This window comes from Camellia sinensis, chromosome 6 (genome assembly GCF_055761805.1).
Source record: "Camellia sinensis isolate YWXY chromosome 6, ASM5576180v1, whole genome shotgun sequence".
NCBI classification, from domain to species: domain Eukaryota; kingdom Viridiplantae; phylum Streptophyta; class Magnoliopsida; order Ericales; family Theaceae; genus Camellia; species Camellia sinensis.
The window spans coordinates 94,150,884-94,173,025 of NC_138966.1; the positions used below are offsets into that span (position 1 = coordinate 94,150,884).

The window sequence follows — 22,142 nt, forward strand, 5'->3', positions numbered from 1 at the left end:
TATGCATGTATAGTTATGATAGAATTGGGATTGAACGGAAACCCCTTTGTTCTTTTGGAAAGTGTGAACAGAATCGAACGTTTTAGAAATATGTTTTGAAAAGGTACATCTGTTGTATATCTGGGAAATGGAGGAGAGTCGTGGTCTTAGTGAATTTATTTCCTAAGTGATTGTTAATGTTATGAAAGATTGGGAACGGGGATTAATAAAAAGAAAAGAAAATTGAATCGCCTATGGCGTTGATTGAAATGGTTGTTTTCAAGAAAAGTTCATACTTATGTATATTTTGTATAAACTGTCACATTACTATTCTAGTATGAGATTGGGTATTCATGATCATAGCTATCTGTATGTTGTTACTGTTGAGGGCCATGTTGAGATCCCTACTGGACTATATGTTCATCCCACGTTGTTGAATCTTTTTCAGGTGTTGAGCTGAATGTGCTGCAAGATTTGGATCTTCTGATTTGTTGGCCACGGGGCCTCTCTTATATGGGCAGAATGCCATATGTGTAAAAGGGTTGCACCCTTTTTCTTGATTTGTTGTTAAAGATGTAAGCCCAAGGGCAATTTATTTATTATACTCATGTTGTATTTACTTGCATACGAATGAGAGCAATGTTATTCACTTCTACGAGTTGAATATACGAGTTTATTTCCGCATGTTATCTCTGAAATGGAATTAAGTAAATGAAATTGGTAATACTTCGTGTAATAAAAAGTGGGGCGTGACATATTTTGTGTGTCTTTGTGCATACATCATGTTCTGTAAAATGCCTCAAAGTAATTTTATCAAGGTAAGGCACCGAGAATCATATGCTTCAATATTATCTTTGTGCATATTATCAAAGCGTGCGTCTTCTGGTCTAATTCTGTGATTATGGACATTCATGTTGAAAAGATTTGGTTTCCATTAATTTGTATTTCCTTTCTTCTTCACTTATGTTGGTTGCTAATTTTGATATCTTTGGATTTTTATTAGTTGGTGCACTTTTTTTGGATTACATTAGTTGGTGTGCTTCACTTTTATTGAATTTTTATTTTTCTGTCATTGGTATTCCTATGGTAAGAGATAAATGATAAGGGAAAAACAGAGAATCGTGTGTGACTGTGTAGTGTGGGGGAGGGAAATACAGTGAGGATCAATTTGGTTTGCGGTTGACATTCAATTTCTATGGTCACTAGCATAAGGCACCAAGCAACCTCACCATTAATCTTTCTTTTCTTTTTTTTTGGTCTCTAACATTTTGTCAGTCAATATAGTTGCATTTTTTTGTATTAGCCTAGCATTTGGGTTATTGGGTTGTACTTTTGAGAGCCACTTAACTGAAACATTTTCTTCTCACTTTTGAGAGTAAAGAATAAACGGTTATACTGATGGTTTGGTTTGGAAGCTCATTGTTTTGTGATTTTAGACAGGTTTTTTTAGGTTCACAATAATTGCAGTTTTGTTGTCCAAGATAAAGTTTGGGTTGTCTTTGTAATCACAAAACTCAAAAGTGGCTACAAAAATAATTAGTGGTTAAGCGTGATGGTGTAATTGCACCGAATTAAAATTTTAGACTATGTTTGGTTGTAGCTATTTGGAAACAAAGGAAAAATGTAAGTAAAATTTAACTATCATGTGTAATGTGTAATATTCATGAATCAAACACATTATTTTTAGGGAAAAAAATAAAAAAGCCTACGTTTATATCATGTGTAATATGTGTAATATTCAAAAAATTCAAACACACTTGAATCAAATGTGTAATATGTGTCATTAGGCTACGTTTATATCATGTATTTGGGTAAGAATTTAAAATGAAAAGGAGAAAATGTGTGTAAAAAGTAAAATGAATACTATATCTTATTTACATCTCACCCACTTATCTTGGTGCTAATGAAGTCTCAAAAAGCCTCCACCTTTATGCTACTAATGTGTCTCTTTGGCATTCATGAATTCAGATTTGGCAAGAGCATTGGCTGCTCTGGATACAAACCATCCAAATGGAACACCAGACCATAAGAATTATGGGTTGAGTGTTCTTCAGCAACATGTGGCCTTTTTTGACATGGACGACAATGGAATCATTTACCCTTGGGAGACATATACTGGTAATTTCCATGCATTTACTTTGTCATGCTATCATTTGCTTCCTACTAGACCATAACTTCACCTTCACGAAAATAAAGTAATGAGGAAAGAAAGACAGAAAATTTGATTTGATTGTTTTTGTGCGTTTTGTCAAGATGAAACTGTTGGTCAAGGGCTATGGCCTTCACTATTCAAGTTTCCCAAGTTTTGTCTTTGGCCATGCCAATATGGTGGCTGGTTGAATCACTCTGCTGCCCAGAAAAATGCCGTGTCACGAGTTGTCTCACACTACGTTTAGATGGGATGGTTTGGTGAGAAATGATGCAAAAGTGAACTCTTTTCTCATTTTCAATTTATCAATTGTTTATAAATTGAGTGAGAAATGGTGAGAAAGAGAATTTGTTTACTAAGGCTGTGTTTGGAGATTTGGAAATGAAAAAGGGAAAAGATTAGTGAAATGTGAGAAAAATATAATTACATTTCAGACATCTTTCCTCTCTCTTTCCAAATCCTTTCTCAAAATTCATGAACCAAAGCAAGTTTGTTTCATTTTTTACCAAAAGTGATGGGATTTAGTGAGAAACAAGTTGATCGTATTTTTACCTAGAGTGATGAGATTTAGTGAGAAACAAGTTGATTGGTTACAAGATTGCCCGAAGAAAGATAAAAATTCCACTCATATCCCCCTCTCTTGATAGTGAAAATATATATTTTTTTTCTCATAAATGAGATATCACAATCATTTCTTTTCCTTTCTCACCCTCCAAACGAAGTGTCAATTCTAAATGTCATTAGTTTTTCTAGGAAATGGTAGAAAAATTCTGGGTAAAACCAGAATTTTTTCTCAAGTTTGGTCTATTTTTTAGGTGGGCCCCGAGTGTCGATTTACTCGGGTCAAAGTGGTAACGCGTTCTATGCCACGTTGTGATTCACGTGGTATATTTGGTTGCTCAAAACCATTACCGAGTGAATGGGAAATTGAAGCCAAAGTGTGCTCCATGGAAATGGAGTTTTGGTGGAAATTCCTTAAGGTGGTAAATTGGCTTGTCCCACATTGATTTGGTGGGAAGTTTTGAAAGGGTTTATAAGGCTTAGGGTGAGATACTTGGGGTGTGCCCCAAGGGGTACCCAAGTGTTTTAGAGGGAGAGGTTATGGGAAAAATGGGCTAGACCCATTGGACCCAAAAATCACCACACGCGCGCCGCCGCCGTCCGTCCGGGCGGGTTGGGCTTCTAATCTTTTTGGGCCAAAAACATTTGAATTTAATTTTATTTTTTATTAAAATAAAATCCAGAATTCAAATTAAATTGGTTTGGATTTTTTGTTCATCCAAACAGGGCCCTTCCCGTTTTCAAACAGAATTAAACTGTTTTGGATTTATTGCTCATCCAAACAGAGCCCTTCCCGTTTCTATCTGTTTGAATAAACAGATTCAAATCTGTTTAAATTTGAATCTAACAGGTTTCATACCTGTTCAATTCAAAACCAAAAGCCACCTTTACATCTATAAATAGACTAGCCTTCCATTTGGATTTTACTGAAATTTTTCGTACTCCATCCTCTGCAAATTATATTCTTCATCTTGCTGCATTTTATTTCCAAAAGAAAGAGTGTAAACACTTAGTGTGTTCGTAAGGCAAACAATTTGTAGTGCTGCTATTGTTTGTGGTAAGATCATTTCATCCTGGGAGATAGACGTCCAAATTCTGAAAGCACCGTGGAGAGGACGAATCTGTCTTAAGGACACAGTGTTAAACACTGGACTTGATCAGAAAAGTTATTCAAATAAATTAACCAAGTAAGTTGTTTAATTTTATTCTGTTTTTTATTATGTTTATTTAATCAAATTTTATTTTTGTTTTTGTAACAAAATAAAATCTGTGGTTTTATTTATTTATTTATTATTTCGAGTTTGATTTTTGTAATCAAACAAATTCTCTCCTTTTCTCTATTTCTTTTATTCTTGTTATTGTTTTGTACACAACAGAATTTAATCTTTTTAAATACAGTGAAGATTGTCCAACAATCTTAAGACCAAACTTGTGACTCGGTCACAATCTGTTAATTTTGTAAGTAACTTATGGTTTCGCTTCGTAGACCACTTATTTTTGAACCCTTTGTGAAAAGGTGTTAATTATTTTGACTTTATCATAGTTCATCATGAGTATACATGGAAGAATTTGTTTCTAGAGTAAAATATTAGTTTTACAAACTAATTTTATTTTTATTACAATGTGGATTCATATTCTTGAATTGTTTCTGCACTTGAGTCGGAATATATATATATATATATTCACAAGAACATTTTAATGCATATTTAATTTGTTTATTTATGTACAAATCAAACTTATTAAATGAAGGTATGTTTTGTCATTTTGAAGTTTAAAGTTTAAATGCGTTGGATTTTATTTATGAGTTGAGAATCCTTTTATTTCATGATGCAAGTGATGGGATCGTGCATGATTAATTTATTTTGTTAATTCATTATTTTTAGTTGATGCGTTTGATATGCATGTATGATATCAACTCAAGTTATTTCTTAACAATAATTTCAAGTGAGTTGGAATAATAAATTGTTATGTCGACTTAGGACATAAGCAGGTTAATTTGAATATTTCTAATCAATTTTGAATGGGTGTTTAAACACCAGAGAAATTTAAACATGAAGATGTATGTAATTATATCTGTCTGTTTAATTGGGAAGTAATTTAAGAAATCTTTTATGTTGATTATTGAATTATGTGACATGAGATGTCGTTAATAATTATTTTACTTGCGTAGTAGAATTTGTTAAACCATGAACCATTTTATTAATATGGGGGTGTATCTCTTGCATTAGTTGAGATAATTTAATTTTCTTCTGTCACAAATATTTTTATGACAGTGACATTTATTTGTTATTGAGTTGCAAGAATGTATACAATTAAATGGATTTTTGAATTGTTTGATTCTTAGGCAAAATTTTTTATGAGGATATGATTTTGTCAAAACATTAATTCTGACTTGAGTAGTCATAATTATTTTGGTTTTTTCTTGAATTTGTTTTAAAATTCATTGATTTATATTAGAAGTGATAGGGGTGGTGAATATGATGCACCATTAAATGAATTTTGTGCACAACATGGAATTATTCACCAAACTACAGCCCCTTATTCTCCACAGCAAAATGGAATTGCTGAAAGGAATAATAGAACCCTAAAAGAAATGATGAATGCCATGTTACTAAGTTCAGGTTTACCACAGAACTTGTGGGGGGAAGCAATATTGTCTGCTAATTATGTTCTTAATAGAATACCCCACAAGAAAACTAAAAGTATTCCTTATGAATTGTGGAAAGGTCGACCACCTTCCTACAAATACTTAAAAGTGTGGGGGTGTTTGGCAAAAGTTGAAGTTCCTATTCCTAAAAAGACTAAGATTGGACCAAAAACAATAGACTGTGTGTTTATTGGTTATGCTCAGAATAGTAGTGCATATCGGTTTCTGACTTATAAATCAGAAATACCTGATATAAATGTGAACACTATTATAGAGTCAAGGAATGCTGTGTTTTTTTTTTTTTTTGAACATGTCTTTCCTTACAAGAAAGGACAGGAATTAAGTTCACAGAAAAGAACTTATGATTGTACACAAAGTCAAGAGACTAATGACAATCAAACACAAGAGACTAGTAATAGTCTTGACCAACAGGATTTAACTAATGATGAACCTAGGCGAAGTAAGAGAGCAAGAACATCAAAATCCTTTGGTCCAGATTTTCTGACATACTTGTTAGAAAATGAACCTCAAAGCTTTAAGGCAGCAATGACAGGTCCTGAAGCACCTTTGTGGAAAGAGGCTGTTAATAATGAAATTGAATCCATTATGTAGAATCATACTTGGGAATTGGTGGATCTTCCACCAGGTTCTAAATCTCTTGGATATAAATGGATATTCAAGAGAAAAATGAAAGCAGATGGTTCAATTGACAAGTATAAAGCAAGACTTGTTGTTAAAGGTTACAGACAAAAGGAAGGTCTGGACTATTTTGACACATATTCCCCTGTGACAAGAATAACATCCATTCACATGCTTATTTCTATAGCAGCGTTGTTTAATTTAGAAATACATCAAATGGATGTTAAGACAGCTTTCTTAAACGGTGATCTAAATGAAGAGATCTATATGGAACAACCCGAAGGGTTTGTAGTATCAGGGCAAGAAAAGAAAGTTTGTCGACTTGTAAAATCCCTTTATGGATTAAAACAAGCACCTAAGCAATGGCATGAAAAATTTGATCATGCAATGCTTACTAATGGGTTTAAGATAAACGAATGTGACAAATGTGTCTATGTTAAAAACACTGACCAAGGATATGTCATAGTTTGTCTTTATGTGGATGACATGCTTATCATCGGAAGCAGTCAAAACATGATCAAATCAACTAAGCAGATGCTTAACAAAAGATTTGATATGAAAGATATGGGGGTCGCAGATGTTATATTAGGAATGAAAATTACTAAAACATCTGACGGATATGCATTATCTCAATCTCATTATATTGAGAAAATTCTTGATAAATTTATCAAGGATGATTTGAATTTAGCTAGAACACCTGTAGACATCAGTCTTTATTTATCGAAAAATAAAGTTGATGCAGTGTCTCAGTTAAAATACTCCCAAATCATTGGAAGCCTAATGTACCTAATGAATTGTACTCATCCTGATATAGCTTATGCTATCAGTAAATTGAGTAGGTACACTAGTAATCCCGGAGAAGACCATTGGAAAGCGATCATTCGGGTTCTTAGATATCTAAGATTCACCCGTGATTATGGTTTGAACTTTACTCGATATCCAACAGTACTTGAAGGTTATTGTGATGCAAATTGGATAGCGGATACTAAAGATTCAAAATCCACTAGTGGATATGTCTTTACTTTAGGAGACGCTGCTGTTTCTTGGAAATCCACCAAACAAACATGCATCGCACGATCCACAATGGAATCCGAGTTCATTGCTTTGGACAAAGCAGGAGAAGAAGCAGAATGGCTTAGTCACTTCTTAGAAGACATTCCAATGTGGCCAAAACCTGTGCCAGCTATTTGCATTCATTGTGATAGTCAATCTGCAATAGGCAGGGCACAGAATCATATGTATAATGGTAAGTCACGACATATTCGTCGTCGACATAATACCGTAAGGCAATTGTTGTCAAACGGAATAATCTCAATAGATTATATAAAATCTAAAGAGAATATTGCGGATCCGTTAACAAAAGGTTTGACAAAAGAGCTAGTGTATAGTTCATCAAAGGGGATGGGATTAAAGCCTATTACATAAGAGTCGTCATAATGGTAACCCTACTTATATGACTGGAGATCCCAAGAACTAAGTTCAAAGGGACAACTAAGTTATGTATGGCTCACCAGAAATCACCAAGGGATTAAAAATTCCCTACTCATTCCTATGGTGAGAGTGATATCTGCAACATATGTTGTATGCAGGGGTATAAGGATAAGCTTTGCTTTTAATGATTACTTATATCTTGATTAAGGTATAAAATCAAGACGAGTATAAGGAGATACTCACAATAAGAATCACCTATATGAGTGTCGAACTGGGGCCGGTTCTATGAGAATGAAGAGGCTAAATTCTCTAGAAACACTTATGAAAACCAGGCGCGTTCAAAGCCAAAATGAACACAACAGTGAGAACCACGATGTGTTAGAAGATATTTTGTGTGAAATCTATTGTCTTGGCTTACACAAACGGCTGAACAATTCAAGGCATTGCGTCCATTGGTTAGCCAGTAAGTCCGATAGGTTATCACTAGGGAAGGTTCAAGGCCGAAAACTACCTATCCTGATGCAAGATATTTTCAAATTATACTCTTTCGTTAAGTCTACATTTTTTTGCATTTCCATTGTCATCAAATTCCATTCATGTGGGGGATTGTAGGAAATGGTAGAAAAATTCTGGGTAAAACCAGAATTTTTTCTCAAGTTTGGTCTATTTTTTAGGTGGGCCCCGAGTGTCGATTTACTCGGGTCAAAGTGGTAACGCGTTCTATGCCGCATTGTGATTCACGTGGTATATTTGGTTGCTCAAAACCATTACCGAGTGAATGGGAAATTGAAGCCAAAGTGTGCTCCATGGAAATGGAGTTTTGGTGGAAATTCCTTAAGGTGGTAAATTGGCTTGTCCCATATTGATTTGGTGGGAAGTTTTGAAAGGGTTTATAAGGCTTAGGGTGAGATACTTGGGGTGTGCCCCAAGGGGTACCCAAGTGTTTTAAAGGGAGAGGTTATGGGCAAAATGGGCTAGACCCATTGGACCCAAAAATCACCACACACGCGCGCCGTCACCGCCGTCCGTCCGGGCGGGCTGGGCTTGGGCGCGGGTGTGTGGTTGGGTTGGGCTTCTAATCTTTTTGGGCCAAAAACATTTGAATTTAATTTTATTTTTTATTAAAATAAAATCCAGAATTCAAATTAAATTGGTTTGGATTTTTTGTTCATCCAAACAGGGCCCTTCCCGTTTTCAAACAGAATTAAACTGTTTTGGATTTATTGCTCATCCAAACAGAGCCCTTCCCGTTTCTATCTGTTTGAATAAACAGATTCAATTCTGTTTAAATTTGAATCTAACAGGTTTCATACCTATTCAATTCAAAACCAAAAGCCACCTTTACATCTATAAATAGACTAGCCTTCCATTTGGATTTTACTGAAATTTTTCGTACTCCATCCTCTGCAAATTATATTCTTCATCTTGCTGCATTTTATTTCCAAAAGAAAGAGTGTAAACACTTAGTGTGTTCGTAAGGCAAACAATTTGTAGTGCTGCTATTGTTTGTGGTAAGATCATTTCATCCTGGGAGATAGATGTCCAAATTCTGAAAGCACCGTGGAGAGGACGAATCTGTTTTAAGGACACAGTGTTAAACACTGGACTTGATCAGAAAAGTTATTCAAATAAATTAACCAAGTAAGTTGTTTAATTTTATTCTGTTTTTTATTATGTTTATTTAATCAGATTTTATTTTTGTTTTTGTAACAAAATAAAATCTGTGGTTTTATTTATTTATTTATTTATTATTTCGAGTTTGATTTTTGTAATCAAACAAATTCTCTCATTTTCTCTATTTCTTTTATTCTTGTTGTTGTTTTGTACACAACAGAATTTAATCTTTTTAAATACAGTGAAGATTGTCCAACAATTTTATACTTTGAAAGGAAAGTATAAACATTCCCCTCTTCTTTTTGTTTCTATCGCAGGGCTGCGTACAATTGGTTTCAACATGATTGCATCTCTTATAATGGCTATTGGTATTAATGGAGCTTTGAGTTACCCTACTCTTCCCGTAAGTTCATACTCTTTTTCTAGGAAATAATAATTTATGTGTTTTGAAACCGTACTTATGTAAATATTTTCAAATGTGATCATGTGCCCCATCAAAAAATTAGCTAACTATTTTGGAAAAGAAAGAAGAAAAAACAAAGAAAAAATTGGAGTTTAAAGCTAAATAATCTACATTTGACCTTGATTTTCTTTATAGTCGTTACATTGAGTTACAAGCCATCTAACACATGGCCCGTTTCTAGGTTATATATTAAATAGAAAAAACAATCTGCTCTATCCTGTTCACCGGTAGCTAATACGGACAAGGATTTTGATTTAAAGCTAAGGATTGAGAGCAATTCTTCCAATGGAGGGAACATATATACCCAGATCTAAGAGCTTTGAATTGGGCAGTATCTATGGCATTGGTTCTTATTCCAAGGTCTCATTTTTCTTCAACATATTTAATTTTTTTTACTGTATTTATTTATTTATTTATTATTATTATTATTATTATTATTATTATTATTATTATTATTATTATTATTATTATTATTATTATTATTATTATTGTGAATTAATTTGATTTATGTTGATTTATTTTGATGCTTTGATGATTTATGTTCATTAGAGGTTAATTTGAATGTCATGTTTCATCTATCTTTTTAGGGTTAGTTTAGATTGTTTATGGGTCATTTAAATTGGGTTTGATACAGTTATTATTAGAATTCCATTTTCTTAAACCCACAATTTTTTGAATCAATCTAATACATTTTATTTGAATTCCATTCTCTACAATTAATTCCATTCTCATCTCATTCTCTCTTTCACGGGTCTCTTACGGGTCATTTGTTTATTAAACCCATCCAAGCACCAAGAACTTTGTTCTCCACCCGACATATAACCGGATCTATATTTGAACTGGTAGTTTATTTGGGTTTGGGTTTGTGATTTTCGTTAGACATATAACTGGAGAATCAAGGCAAGTATATAGTGGGGTTTTAATTGTTGTGTGACTTGCATCTATTTCAAAGCATTTAATATTAGCCATACTTGATCTAATAAACGGAATGGAACCACAAGAAGGTATTGGGTCATATATGTAAATGACATTGCAATTCGAACCAATCTTTTTACAACAGACCTATGTTATAAAAAAGTCTCCAGGAACACGTAGATTAATTATTTTCTGGATGAACATTATTAGCTAAAAATACAAAAAATCATTTTTTAACCAACTTTTCAAAACAACTCATAATTATTAGGATTGGTTAGAATAAGTGTACATTAAGTTTAAAGTATTTTTGGGTGCAAAGCTAGTACCAGTGTTTGATTTTGGATTTTTGAATGGATTAATTATTTTTTTGCTGCTCAATCACTCTGTAGCAGAGCGCGTCCCAAACACGCTAATTTAGCTTCGTATCCAGGTAATCGTCTATTTACTTATAGGCTTTTCTTTTTCTTTTTCTTTTTCTTCTTCTTCTTCTTCTTCTTCTTCTTCTTCTTCTTCTTCTATTTTTATTTTTATTTTTATTTTTATTTTTATTTTTATTTTTATTTTTATTTTTATTTTTATTTTTATTTTTATTTTTATTTTTATTTTTATTTTTTTTCTTATATTAATTATAAGTATATGTTAAAGTTTGGTAGGCTTATATGCCACCAAACTGGGTTCCATTTTTTTTTTAAAAAAAATTGGTGGGTTTGGATTCGGATCAGCATTATTTATTTGTTTATTTATTTTTAAATTGAATGTCTAAATCTAGGGAATCACCATGTTCAATTGGGATAGTAATCCCATTATTTAATGTTAATGTTAATGTTATCATACACTAGAGCCACACCAAATCACAGAAATATCCACCAATCCCATTTTGATTTATGGGTGGAAAATTGGTGGGTTTGGCGTTTTCCACCCATAAATCACAATACCGGCCCGAAAGTAAACCCCCCCTTCTCTCTCTCTAAAATGTGGATTGGATTATCATATTATATAACGCTCTTTGCAACCGATTAAGTTTTTTGGGTTTGTAACGGAGGATTCAGATCTTGCTGCTGAAAAGAAATCAAGCGATCCAACTGACAGAGGTTTTAAAAAATAAAAATAGAACATTTCTCATTACTCTCATACTGTTTCCAAAGGCCCAATTTACTCTTTGCTCATATCAAATTTTGTACCTTCTTTTAATCTTATTAGTTATGTCATGAATTGTAAACTCTTCTTAATTCCTCAATTTCACGTATACAATCTCATCCCTCAGAGAGAGAGAGAGAGAGAGAGAGAGAGAGAGAGAGAGAGAATTTTTCAATGCTATCCATGAATTTTTAAATTAAGCTTTTGTGCCTAGGGTTTTAAAAGTTACAAAAACATGTTGTAGATTGAAATTGATGTGATAACTAATCAGTAGATATTGGAACTTGCAAGTATATATATTTGGTTTCTATTTTTCAATTTCCTTTTGTCGTTGTTGTATTCGGCCGAACTCGCACTCGCACTCACAAGGTAATTTCAGTATTCTCTCCTCTCCTCTTTCAAACTCGGCTGTTGTATGGCTGACGGCTATTTTTGTTTTTGGCTGGGTTTGTTTGTCGTGTATTACTTTGGACATAACAAGCATCTTTTATGGTTGTTTAAATTCGACTCAACCAAGAGATCATCAGTTACACTTTGGGAGAATCGATGGTCGTCACAAATCTAAGAAGTGCGACTCTGCCATTTGGCATTGCATTACACTACTCTGCCTTTTCCCAATTTAGCCTCTCAGGTTTGTTTTATTTAATCTACTATATTGTGCCTTCTTTTATTTATTTTGAATCCTTTAATGGCTGACTCTCTGTTTTACCTGTTTTGTACATTTAATTAAGATGTGAATTGTTTTGTTAATGTAATGTAAATAGAAATGAGGGTTTCTTAAGTCAGAGATTGTCATTTCTTTTTGGTAATGAGGGTATACTGAGTGACCCCAAGGGGGCCAAATGCTTCATGTGTTATGTTTTGTTGATATCAAAATGTAATTATAGATAGAGAAAGAAGGTGAGAGAGTTTGTCAATGGATCACAATGTTTTATTGATTTTGCAATGAAATGATAGAAGAGATGAGTTTTTTAAAGGAGAGTTTTCTTTTTCAATGACTTACTGTTTGATTGATTTTGAAGGGTATACATTAGGAAATGACAGTTTCAAAATATGTGTTTTCTTTTGTTGATATCAAAATAAATTATAGATAGAGAAAGAAGGTGAGAGAGAGTTTGTCAATGGATCACAATGTTTTATTGAGTTTGTCATTGTTAACTTAGTTTTAGTTGCCAAATCCTTGGACACATTATTTGGAGTTTGGATTTACAGAAAAACAAGAAGCATGAAGGGAGAAGTGGAGATGAAAATGGGAACATGGTGGATACATCTATTTTGGATTGTAAGAATTGGTTTCTCCTTGTTGAGATGGAAATTGTCATTACTCAGTTTCATTTTGCATGTTCTGATTTAAATTTCTTAAGCAAAATAAGTTTTGAATTTTGGATTTGATTGTTTTAGCTATGAGCACCTTATTACAAACTGTCATAGGCTGCTTCTTTTTCTTCTTCTTCTTTTTTTTTTTTTTCTTTTTTCTTATTTTTTTTTTAGAAAAAAAAACAGCATGCTCTATTGGTTTTGGTTAACACTCGCTTCTTCTCTCATTCTTTCACACATAAAGCCTATTGGGTTTTTGTCACTTTTTTTTTGTTTTTTTGTTTTTTTTAAACCAGCGTTCTGTTTTTGGTTTGGTTAGCCCTCTCTTTTTCTCATTATTTCACACATGAAGTCTATTGGGTTTTTGTCACTACATGCACAATTGGATGCTGATTTTTAATCAATACATATGCTGATTTTTAATGGGTAAATTGTATTGATATTTGATAGCCTGAAGAGTGGTGGTTTTTCTGGGACATATTATTGCTGGGACTAATAAGAAGACTTGGGAGTAGTTGCATTTTACATTGAGGTTGGTCTAAGAATTTTGTTTTGTCAGAATTATATTTCTTGGGCTACGTTTTATTGGATTGAATTGTTCTTTTATGTAACAGTTACCTTAAAGTTACACTCTATCTATAAGGCATTGGTTTAAGTTTGGATTAGAACATATTTGGGAATGGCTTTAGTCACAAGTAAATTATCTATTGGATGGCTCTGGAAGCCTTTTACTTTGGCCATTTTTTAGGAAACAATTTCAATTTCTTTGTTAATATTTTTCCATTTAAAGTATATATGGGAGTGCCTTTCTCCCTTTAATAATTAGTTTTCCTAAATTCCAGTTTGTTTCTTTTCGCCATTTTCATGTTGTGTTGTGTCTTTTTGTTGTAGGTCATCAATTTATAGGTTTTCGATATAATCGAAGGTATAAACTCTAAGTGATTTTTTTGTTTTTTATTATATCTGTTTCATTACTCAAAATTGTAGAAAATTTATTGTTTTGGGGTCTATTACGTATTGGGTCTTTTGTTGGATCTTTTGGTATTTTGTGCTCTTTTTTTTTCCCTCCTCCCCTCTCCTCCTCTTCTCTCCTTAATCTTTCTTTCTTTTGAATTTATTTGGGTTTTTGGTTTATATCCATTTTATTTACAAAGAAACTATAAATTGCAAACATTTTTTTCCCTTCCCCGTCTCTATCACATTTGTTTTAATCCCCATTAGAATAAAAGCTAACAAAATCATAATGTATTGCTTTTTTTGTCCCATTGTTCTTCGTACATGTGAACTCATTTTTTTCAAAATATGATTCAATTGGTAAGAGAAAATATGTGTGCTTATTTTTTATCAAGTGCGTTAGAGAAGATATTAAAAGTAGATGAGGAAAAAAGGTGAAGAACGTGGGAGCAGGTACCACAAGAATTAGCATATTTTTTAGCAGTTAGAAAGTTCATTGGTTACTATGTGATGTGATTTGGAAATAGCCAAACATTATTTTTTTTTTATTTCAAAATGACTTTAATCCATCTGACTTATTCTTTTCGAATCCTTTTAATTTGGCTATTTTTTAGGGATTTTTTTTTTATAGAGTAAATTTCACCATTTAAGCGGTCTTTATATCACTACAAGAATTAACACTTTTGGCAACAAAAAAATTGGTCGCTAAAAGTCTATTTTTAGTTGGCAAAAGTTATCCGCGACCAATTTTTTTGGTCGCTAGTTTGGTCGCCAATTGAGGGTCAGCAAAAGTAATTCGCGACCAAAATTTTGGTTGGTCGGGAAAAGTTGGATTTGCCGACTAAATTTTTGGTCGCTAAATATTTATTTACTGTTACTAATCCATTGTCACTAAAACACTTTGGTTGCGAAAAGTCGCCTTTTGCCGACCAAGTATCTTAGTCGCCAATTGTCACATTCCACGACCAAGAAATTTGGTCGCCAATTATCACATTCAACGACCAGAATTTTTTGTCGCCAATTGTGACATTTCGCGACCAAAAATTTTGGTCGCCAATTGTCACATTCTGCAACCAAAATAATTAGTCGCCAATTGTCACATTCCACGACCAAACATGTTTGTCGCCAAAAGAAAATGTTTGTACAACTAAAACTTTAGTCAGCAATAGACCTATTCGCGACCAAAAGGTTTGGTTGCCAAAATTAATAATTTTGATGACTAATTATTTAGTCGCCAAATGTGCTTGGTGACACACTGACTACTTTATTTAGTCGGCAAAAATATAACTTATCTTTCCCGACTAATCAATTGGTCGCCAAAACTATAAAAACAAAACCAAATTTTGGTCGCCAACATCCAACAAAAATAAACCTGTAATTTATAATAATCCATCCAATTTATTCAATATAATCTGTAATTTGCAAAAATCATTCAAACCAACAAATAAATTGAATTATCAACATTCAACAAAATACATATAACAACCATTTCTGAACCTGTTTAATTAAAGTCAGCAACTATTATCAGTTTACATCCACAAATAATTCCAAACTACATATTTCGTCTAGCATAAAAATTTAAAACATAACACGTACTTGTTATTATGTTTTAAAATTTTATCCATGTACATCAACCCAAAAATATAACTACTAGTCTACCAAATATTTTCTATACAAACCCATCCAAAAATATAACTAGTAGTGTATCCAAAAATATAACTACTAGTCTACCCTAATATTTTCCATATACATCTATACAAAAATATATAATCCTTCAAAAAATGCAAAAAGTGCCAATTTGTCCTGTACAATTTAGCTTTGTGCACGAGGTCATCCATCTGTACCAAAAAAAAAAAGAGAAATAGTGTCTGGTAAAATTCGACAAATAATGAAAAATGTCCATGAAAAACAAAGGTCACATTAGCAAATTATATTACTATCATTATCAAATTGTAAATAAAACAATAGCATTCTTATGTCTATAGAATAAATTGGATCAGCCACCATTCCAGATCCAATATAGTGCCACACAGCAGAAACCAACATGGCAACTGAAATTGATCCATATTGTCAATAACTCGTATCTTCCTCAATGAACCTTTCATGTGAATTAAATTTCAATCCAGAACCAACCACAATCAGTACCCCAGCTGTGTGTGTTGCTGTGTGATAAAACAGCTTTTCAGAAGCCTTCTAATGAAACCAGTATTGCCAAGGCTTCTGAAGGCTCCTAATATATCATGTTGTGATGAAACGAGTGTTACACTGCTGCCACAATGTTACACAAACATAATTTTGACCACCAAAGGAAAAGAAAGAAGAAAAAAGAAATATCTATATTTTTTTAATCTATATATCTAGATTGATATATAATGAATGAATGGATGATGAACATGTTTCATTACATGGCAATATCGGTTCAGAGGCAAAAGGAGATGCCCATGACTGAATATCGGATAAGGGGTGTGGCACTTGACTGCCGAGAATATAATTCGATTGACTAACCCAACCAATTCACTCCTCAAAGGAGAGGTAGGCAGTCTACTTTTAAAACAGAACTTTTTATACTTGGAAAAAAGTTAAGTTTGTGACTATTGGGTAGTTTTATTTCTAATCGTTTTTATTTAGAGGTAAGTATTAGAAAAAGCAAACACTAATATATGATATTATATTTATCATGCATGTATTGTTCAGTGATATAAAAAAATGTTCAAAACAAAAAATAATTTATAGCAGCTCTCTAATAAATTTTATATATCGATGATTTATATAAATACAAACTATTATTTGGTGTTGATAGTCACCACCATATATAGTTGACTATTAATTTGTATTCTCTCTTCTGTAATGATGCCATTTGACATCACCACCTGAAGATCATATTCCATCATTCAACAGAATGTATGGTGTTCTCAGTACTATATTATCTTTAATAAGGCCCACAAACCATGATGATGATTTGTAATGTATTTCTGGGAGAGTTTCTAATGTGTAGCATTAGAAATTTAGAAATTTCACAATATTTAAAAATCAAGACAGATCAATAGAGGATCTTTCTGAAGCCAGACAGATCGCAGACCACCATATTGACAAATAATCCCTGCACAAGAAATAACAACCATATTAAAAACAAAAATGATCAAATATGATCCCCAAGCTAAGCATGTGAAAAACAAATAGCATGAATAGTTATGTACCATATCAGGACTCCTCCCACAAGCACAACAAACGGGTAAAGCTGACAAGAAACAGTGACAATACATCTATTTAGAAACTTGAGAAATGATAGACAAAGCATTCAATATTAATGCTTATGTTTTTCATTTGGTGGAGGTCAATTGGGTCATTCCGTCCTCTTGTGAGCTTATGTTTTGTATTGATTTTAGAGGAGGATTTGGATCAAACAGAAGGGCTTGGGTTCTATGAACATGTGTGGCTTGGGCAGTCTTTGGGGTATTATGCTTGAAAGGAATGATAAAGTTTTTTAGGAGAATGTAGAAGATTAGGATAGAATTTGGGAGCAGTTGTGTTTTTAAGGCTCTTTAAAGAGATTCCACATTTTTTAATTTCTAGGATTTGGAATGGTATTTGTAGAGCATGAGATCCTTTGTTTTTGGTTTTTTGGTTTGTTTTTCTTACTTTTCTTCCCTTTTTGATTTTGGTGGACTTCTTGTCCTCCTTCGTATTTCAATTTTTTTAATGATTATCGGATTTTCTTTATTGCCTTAAAAAGCTTCAATAGTAACAGGTTTACCATTGCCAACGCCAGTAGCATGCTTCCTTTCCATGCTTGAACAACCTTACAAACATTGTACATGCTGCACAAACGCAGAACACCATATAAAGTAAAATCAAGCTGATGATCACCCAGAAGCAGTTAAGAAGTCATGAATGTGAGCTTTGGCATGAGCAAAAAAATGTCATAAAACTCAAGACCAAAATAATCCTGCTCATATGAAGCCTGTCATGTGTAATAGGATATGCTATTTAGAAAAGAAAAAATAAAAAAGAAAAAATATATATAGCGTGTAAGATATAATCTTTGATGTAATTATGTGCAACCAATTAGCTAAATATTTCAAGAACAGCTGAGTAATATGGACATGTATTCAGCCCACATCCAACAAACACAAGAAGAATAGCATCCTTGATGGTAATGACGCCAAGGATGCTACAATGTGATTATAATTCATACCAACAATTTCAAATCAGCAACTCAAACCCTATTCTACAACGTCAATCTATGACTTTGGGAATGTACAGCCCATTCACATGTAACATGGAACAGTACTCTACTAAAGACTACACGGTGACATCAAGAAAGTCAAAAGCTTTTTTTTTTTTTTCTCAGGGCATCAAAGTAAATCGCAACAGATACAAACAAATAAAGTAAGTAATTTTTTTTGGCATTAAGAATATGAAGAACTACTCACTTGAATAAGCTCGTTGGTATAATAGCAAAAACTATTATTGCAAACAGCGTAACCTTGTTTGTTGGGATTTCTACAGTCAAAAAATAGATGGATAAATGACGACATGAAAAAAATTAAATTAAATTAAAGCAACTCACGTTTCTATAAATATGCTATAAAAATGAAAACAAAGTAAACAACAAAAAAGTTCATTAAAAAAAGTTCCCAAGGAAATTAAAAAAATGCACTCAGACAAGAAAAATGAATAAGAATTATGAGTCACCATTCAAGGAGAGATTGAGACTAAAAAAATCTTTAAAACATAAAAAGCAATGGATAGATATCAAGACAAATTAGGTAATTAATATTTTTTTTCCTTCCTCGGGGACGATAGCCTCACCAATAGCTTCCAATCAAAATGAACAGAGAAGATACTTGGTCCAACCCTTTCTCTTAACAATAGTAGTCAAACTAAAAACCGAAGTTCTGCCAAGAAGTAAAACAATGGCACCTCAAGGAATGTATGTGATACAGACGACACAAATTTCAGAATCCATCCTAGGCTCCTAGCCGGCTGAGAATGTATGCAGAAGGTTTATAAATCCTAAATTCAACAAAGAGCACCACCATGTCAGCCAATCTAAGACTCGTTACTTCAACAAAGTAGAAGTTGTCAGATCATATGATCTTTTCTCATTTTGCAGAGAATTTGCTAATAGCTTCCACAGGAACGCATAACCATACAAGTTACGAAAACATAACACTCATATACAAGTTCAAAAACACTGTCGCATTATAACATTTGTAGTATGTTTCAGAAGCAAGTAAGACAGACCAGCATTACCAGAAAATGTTAATACCCCATACATTTTGGAACACACATTCCGAAACATGGTTCCACTTTCATTCCAAATAAGTAAATTAATCGATCCAAAAATATTTTCCTAGTTATTTCCTTGAGCAAAATGAAATCAAATACGGTGAAAGAAAATCTAGAGAGGGGAGTTTTGGAAAGACAAAATGCAAGAGGCCATAATGCTCCTAGCTAGAAGCTTGTTTTTACATGATTAGTTTGCAAAATAATATAATATGTTCCATTAGATATCCACTTGTTAACAAAAAATTACTCCCATGTCTGTAAGTGCCTCAACAAATTTTAATATCGTGATTTATAGGAGGAGCCTATCTTTAACGTATCACAGTTTAGAGCATGTAACAAACTATGTCCCGGTTTCCGTTTCTTGTCCTGGAATGATTCACATTCCAAGTAACTTTGGGACAAAACATATTTTAAGAGTAGAGTACACACATACAAAGTCAAAGATGATACTTCATTCTATATAATGCCCACCTAAAAATATATCACACAGAACTGCTAAGGTAAATTTTAGTTGGCTAGGTAAGAGCAATAAACACAGGATCAACAACATAGGCACAAAAGAATTTGCTACAAGTTATTTGTGTCATACAAATCTGTTTCTACATATACATAGGTCATACCATTTATCAACGGAACCCAGCTCAGAAATGGCGGAGACTTTCCAAAAGGTTGAGCCCACCAATCAGCACCTGAAAAAGAATGGAATAATATTATTACAGTATAATACCGCCTAAAAAAAATAAAAAAAAAAAATCAATGAATATGAGTTGCCAGAGCTCGCCAGAAGGTTGCCGCCAGATAACCGATGATAGCCACGATGGCCAGTGGTGAGGTGGTGGGGTAGTGAGAGAGTGAACACTTGCTTTAAAGACAAGTGACTTCTTTTCATTTCCAAAAATTTTGGAATCAATTCCATTGTTTTTAAAAACAAAATCAATATACCAAATAAGTTTCTTTTTCCAGTTTCCAAAAAAATGAAAACATTACCAAACGAGGCCTTAGGATTTATTAATTGGTTAACATATCAATATCTATAATGAATGCCTGAAGTATGTAAAAGGGCCTTAAATATGGTAAAGGGCCATACCAACTATAGCGGTAAAGAAATGGCACAAATATATCAGCATCAGACCCTCCGTAGGCCCATTGATAACGGGCATAATAAGGGTATTGGTGAAATAACTACACAATGAAAGAGATATTGATAAAGTTGCTAACCAAACTCCAAATTATTAGTATAATCCGAAAAACCAATGGCAAAACAGAAATATAACTTCACATTGAAAACATGTAGAGATTATGATTTAAATAAATTAATAAATCTTATAAAAATAAACTGCATCAAAAGCATCAGTGCCACAAAGCAAATTTTTAACCATTAAATATTAAAACATTTTAAATGGCTCCCATTCAAGGAATTCAAATCTAAATGTTGTGCCAAATCAAGTATAGCCCCTTCATGGCCTTAATCATGTTGCAAGCAAGTTAATTATATAAAGTCCATCTCCCTATGAAATTCCTTTAGAAATGGAAATGGCATAGCAAAACAACTTTATTGGCCCACAATGAAAGTGGAAATATTATGATAACTGGAGCATCCACCATCCAAAAAACAAAGAAAAGAACAGAAAAAAGAAGAGGTGTGCAAGAATGAAGAATCAAGTGTTCGTAACAAGGCAGAATGTAATAAACCAGTATTAGTTGGACTGCTTACTGCTCCCATGTTGCCAAATGAAACAGAACAACTGTTATCACCCGGAACCAGAAAGCAGTCCCTCCAGACATAATAATACTCCCAAAGGCCAAGGACGCAAACTGATAAACATCATCAACAAAATATGAAAGAGATACACTTGCTATGGCCAACCAAAGACAATAACAAAAGTACATACCGCACAGGCAAGTGCATCACATCCTGCAGTAGTGTTTTATAACAAGAAAAAATTCAATCAATATTCTACATTATGTATAAAAAGAAAAAGCTCCCCCAGTGGACTAGAGGAACTCGTCCGTCCTGCTTGCTTCCCATCAACAGCATCAAAAGTCTGGCAGTGGTTTGAAGGTCAAAACAGAAATTTCTGAAAGGGAGTAAACTCCCCATCCAAAGACCAACTAATGGAAAGAAAATCCAACACAACAGTCACAGAAAAGAAGTAAATAATGTTTCTTTTCTCTTTCCCAAAACCAAAAGGTAAAAATGAAGTATGTCTCTATGGGAAACAGTTTGTCATATATAGAAAGATCACAAAAACATTTTCATTCTATTGGTTTTTCCAATGTAGCTGAGCAAATGAGGTTTAAAAGCAACATATATCTAACTAATTCTAGAATAGAATTGTATATGCAAATCAAGCAGCCATAGTACAGGTAAAATGTGAAAGCATATATATATACACGTTTATCTACACACATAGGCAAAGAGTTGTCTAATCATATCAAATTTAAAATTTTCAAATCTATTTAGAAATCAGAATCTGAAATAGCGCGAAGCAGGTCAGGGCTAATAAAATAGATGAAGAAGAGCAAGGCCCGATTGGCATTTAGCAAAACTTCTAAATATTCCCATAGTCTGTGACCAACGCACAATATTTCACCTGAATGTTGCCTCTAGCACGTGTAACTCACTAAGCATGAGATGTTTGAGAAGCAAAGGATGTTACTTCCTTTCATATAAGGCCCAGCCCTCCATTTTCTGTCCCTGGTGCGGTGTGGGATAAAAAATTGCAGAAATATGTTTACCACATTACAAAATGAAAACTCTATACCCAAGCTGAAGCCATTTACCACATCTAAGTTTGTCCTATGACTGAAATCACTAGTCCCACATCACAAAACTAATAAAACTAAGAGCCATATATAAGTTCCATTTACAAAAAAGTAGCCCTAAGCAGCAGATTGCATGGCTTCAATGACTGCAGATCAAACTTTTGATGTCTGGTGAAATTACCCTGAAATTTGGTCAACTTGCCAATTACCATCCCTATGTATGGGCTGGGAAAAAGTTTCTCCACAAACTACAATCATTTGCTGCACATTGCAAAAGT

At 33.2% G+C, this 22,142-nt stretch overlaps 1 protein-coding gene and 1 long non-coding RNA gene across 5 annotated transcripts; one reads left to right on the forward strand and one right to left on the reverse strand.

Moving 5' to 3' along the window:
* Positions 1 to 1,953: 1,953 nt before the first annotated feature.
* LOC114320340 (uncharacterized) lies at positions 1,954 to 9,769 on the forward strand. The gene is made up of 3 exons (XR_003649804.2): positions 1,954 to 2,097; positions 9,338 to 9,423; positions 9,665 to 9,769. It is a non-coding gene; the product is annotated as an uncharacterized LOC114320340 (long non-coding RNA).
* A 5,576-nt stretch (positions 9,770 to 15,345) lies between these two features.
* Positions 15,346 to 21,328, reverse strand: LOC114293271 (choline/ethanolaminephosphotransferase 1-like). Of its 4 annotated transcripts, none has more exons than XM_082874248.1 (7): positions 20,813 to 21,328; positions 20,186 to 20,280; positions 19,719 to 19,787; positions 18,240 to 18,309; positions 17,561 to 17,624; positions 17,004 to 17,044; positions 15,506 to 15,644 (listed from the first exon to the last, which is right to left on the reverse strand). In XM_082874248.1, coding segments are annotated over exons 1-7 (516 nt in total). In that variant the 5' UTR covers positions 20,989 to 21,328; the 3' UTR covers positions 15,506 to 15,643. The 4 variants fall into 4 exon arrangements, with proteins under 4 accessions (XP_082730373.1, XP_082730375.1, XP_082730374.1 ...); XM_082874246.1 differs by lacking the exon at positions 15,506 to 15,644 and adding an exon at positions 15,660 to 16,906; XM_082874247.1 differs by lacking the exon at positions 17,004 to 17,044 and having other exon boundaries at positions 15,346 to 15,644.
* Positions 21,329 to 22,142: the final 814 nt, after the last annotated feature.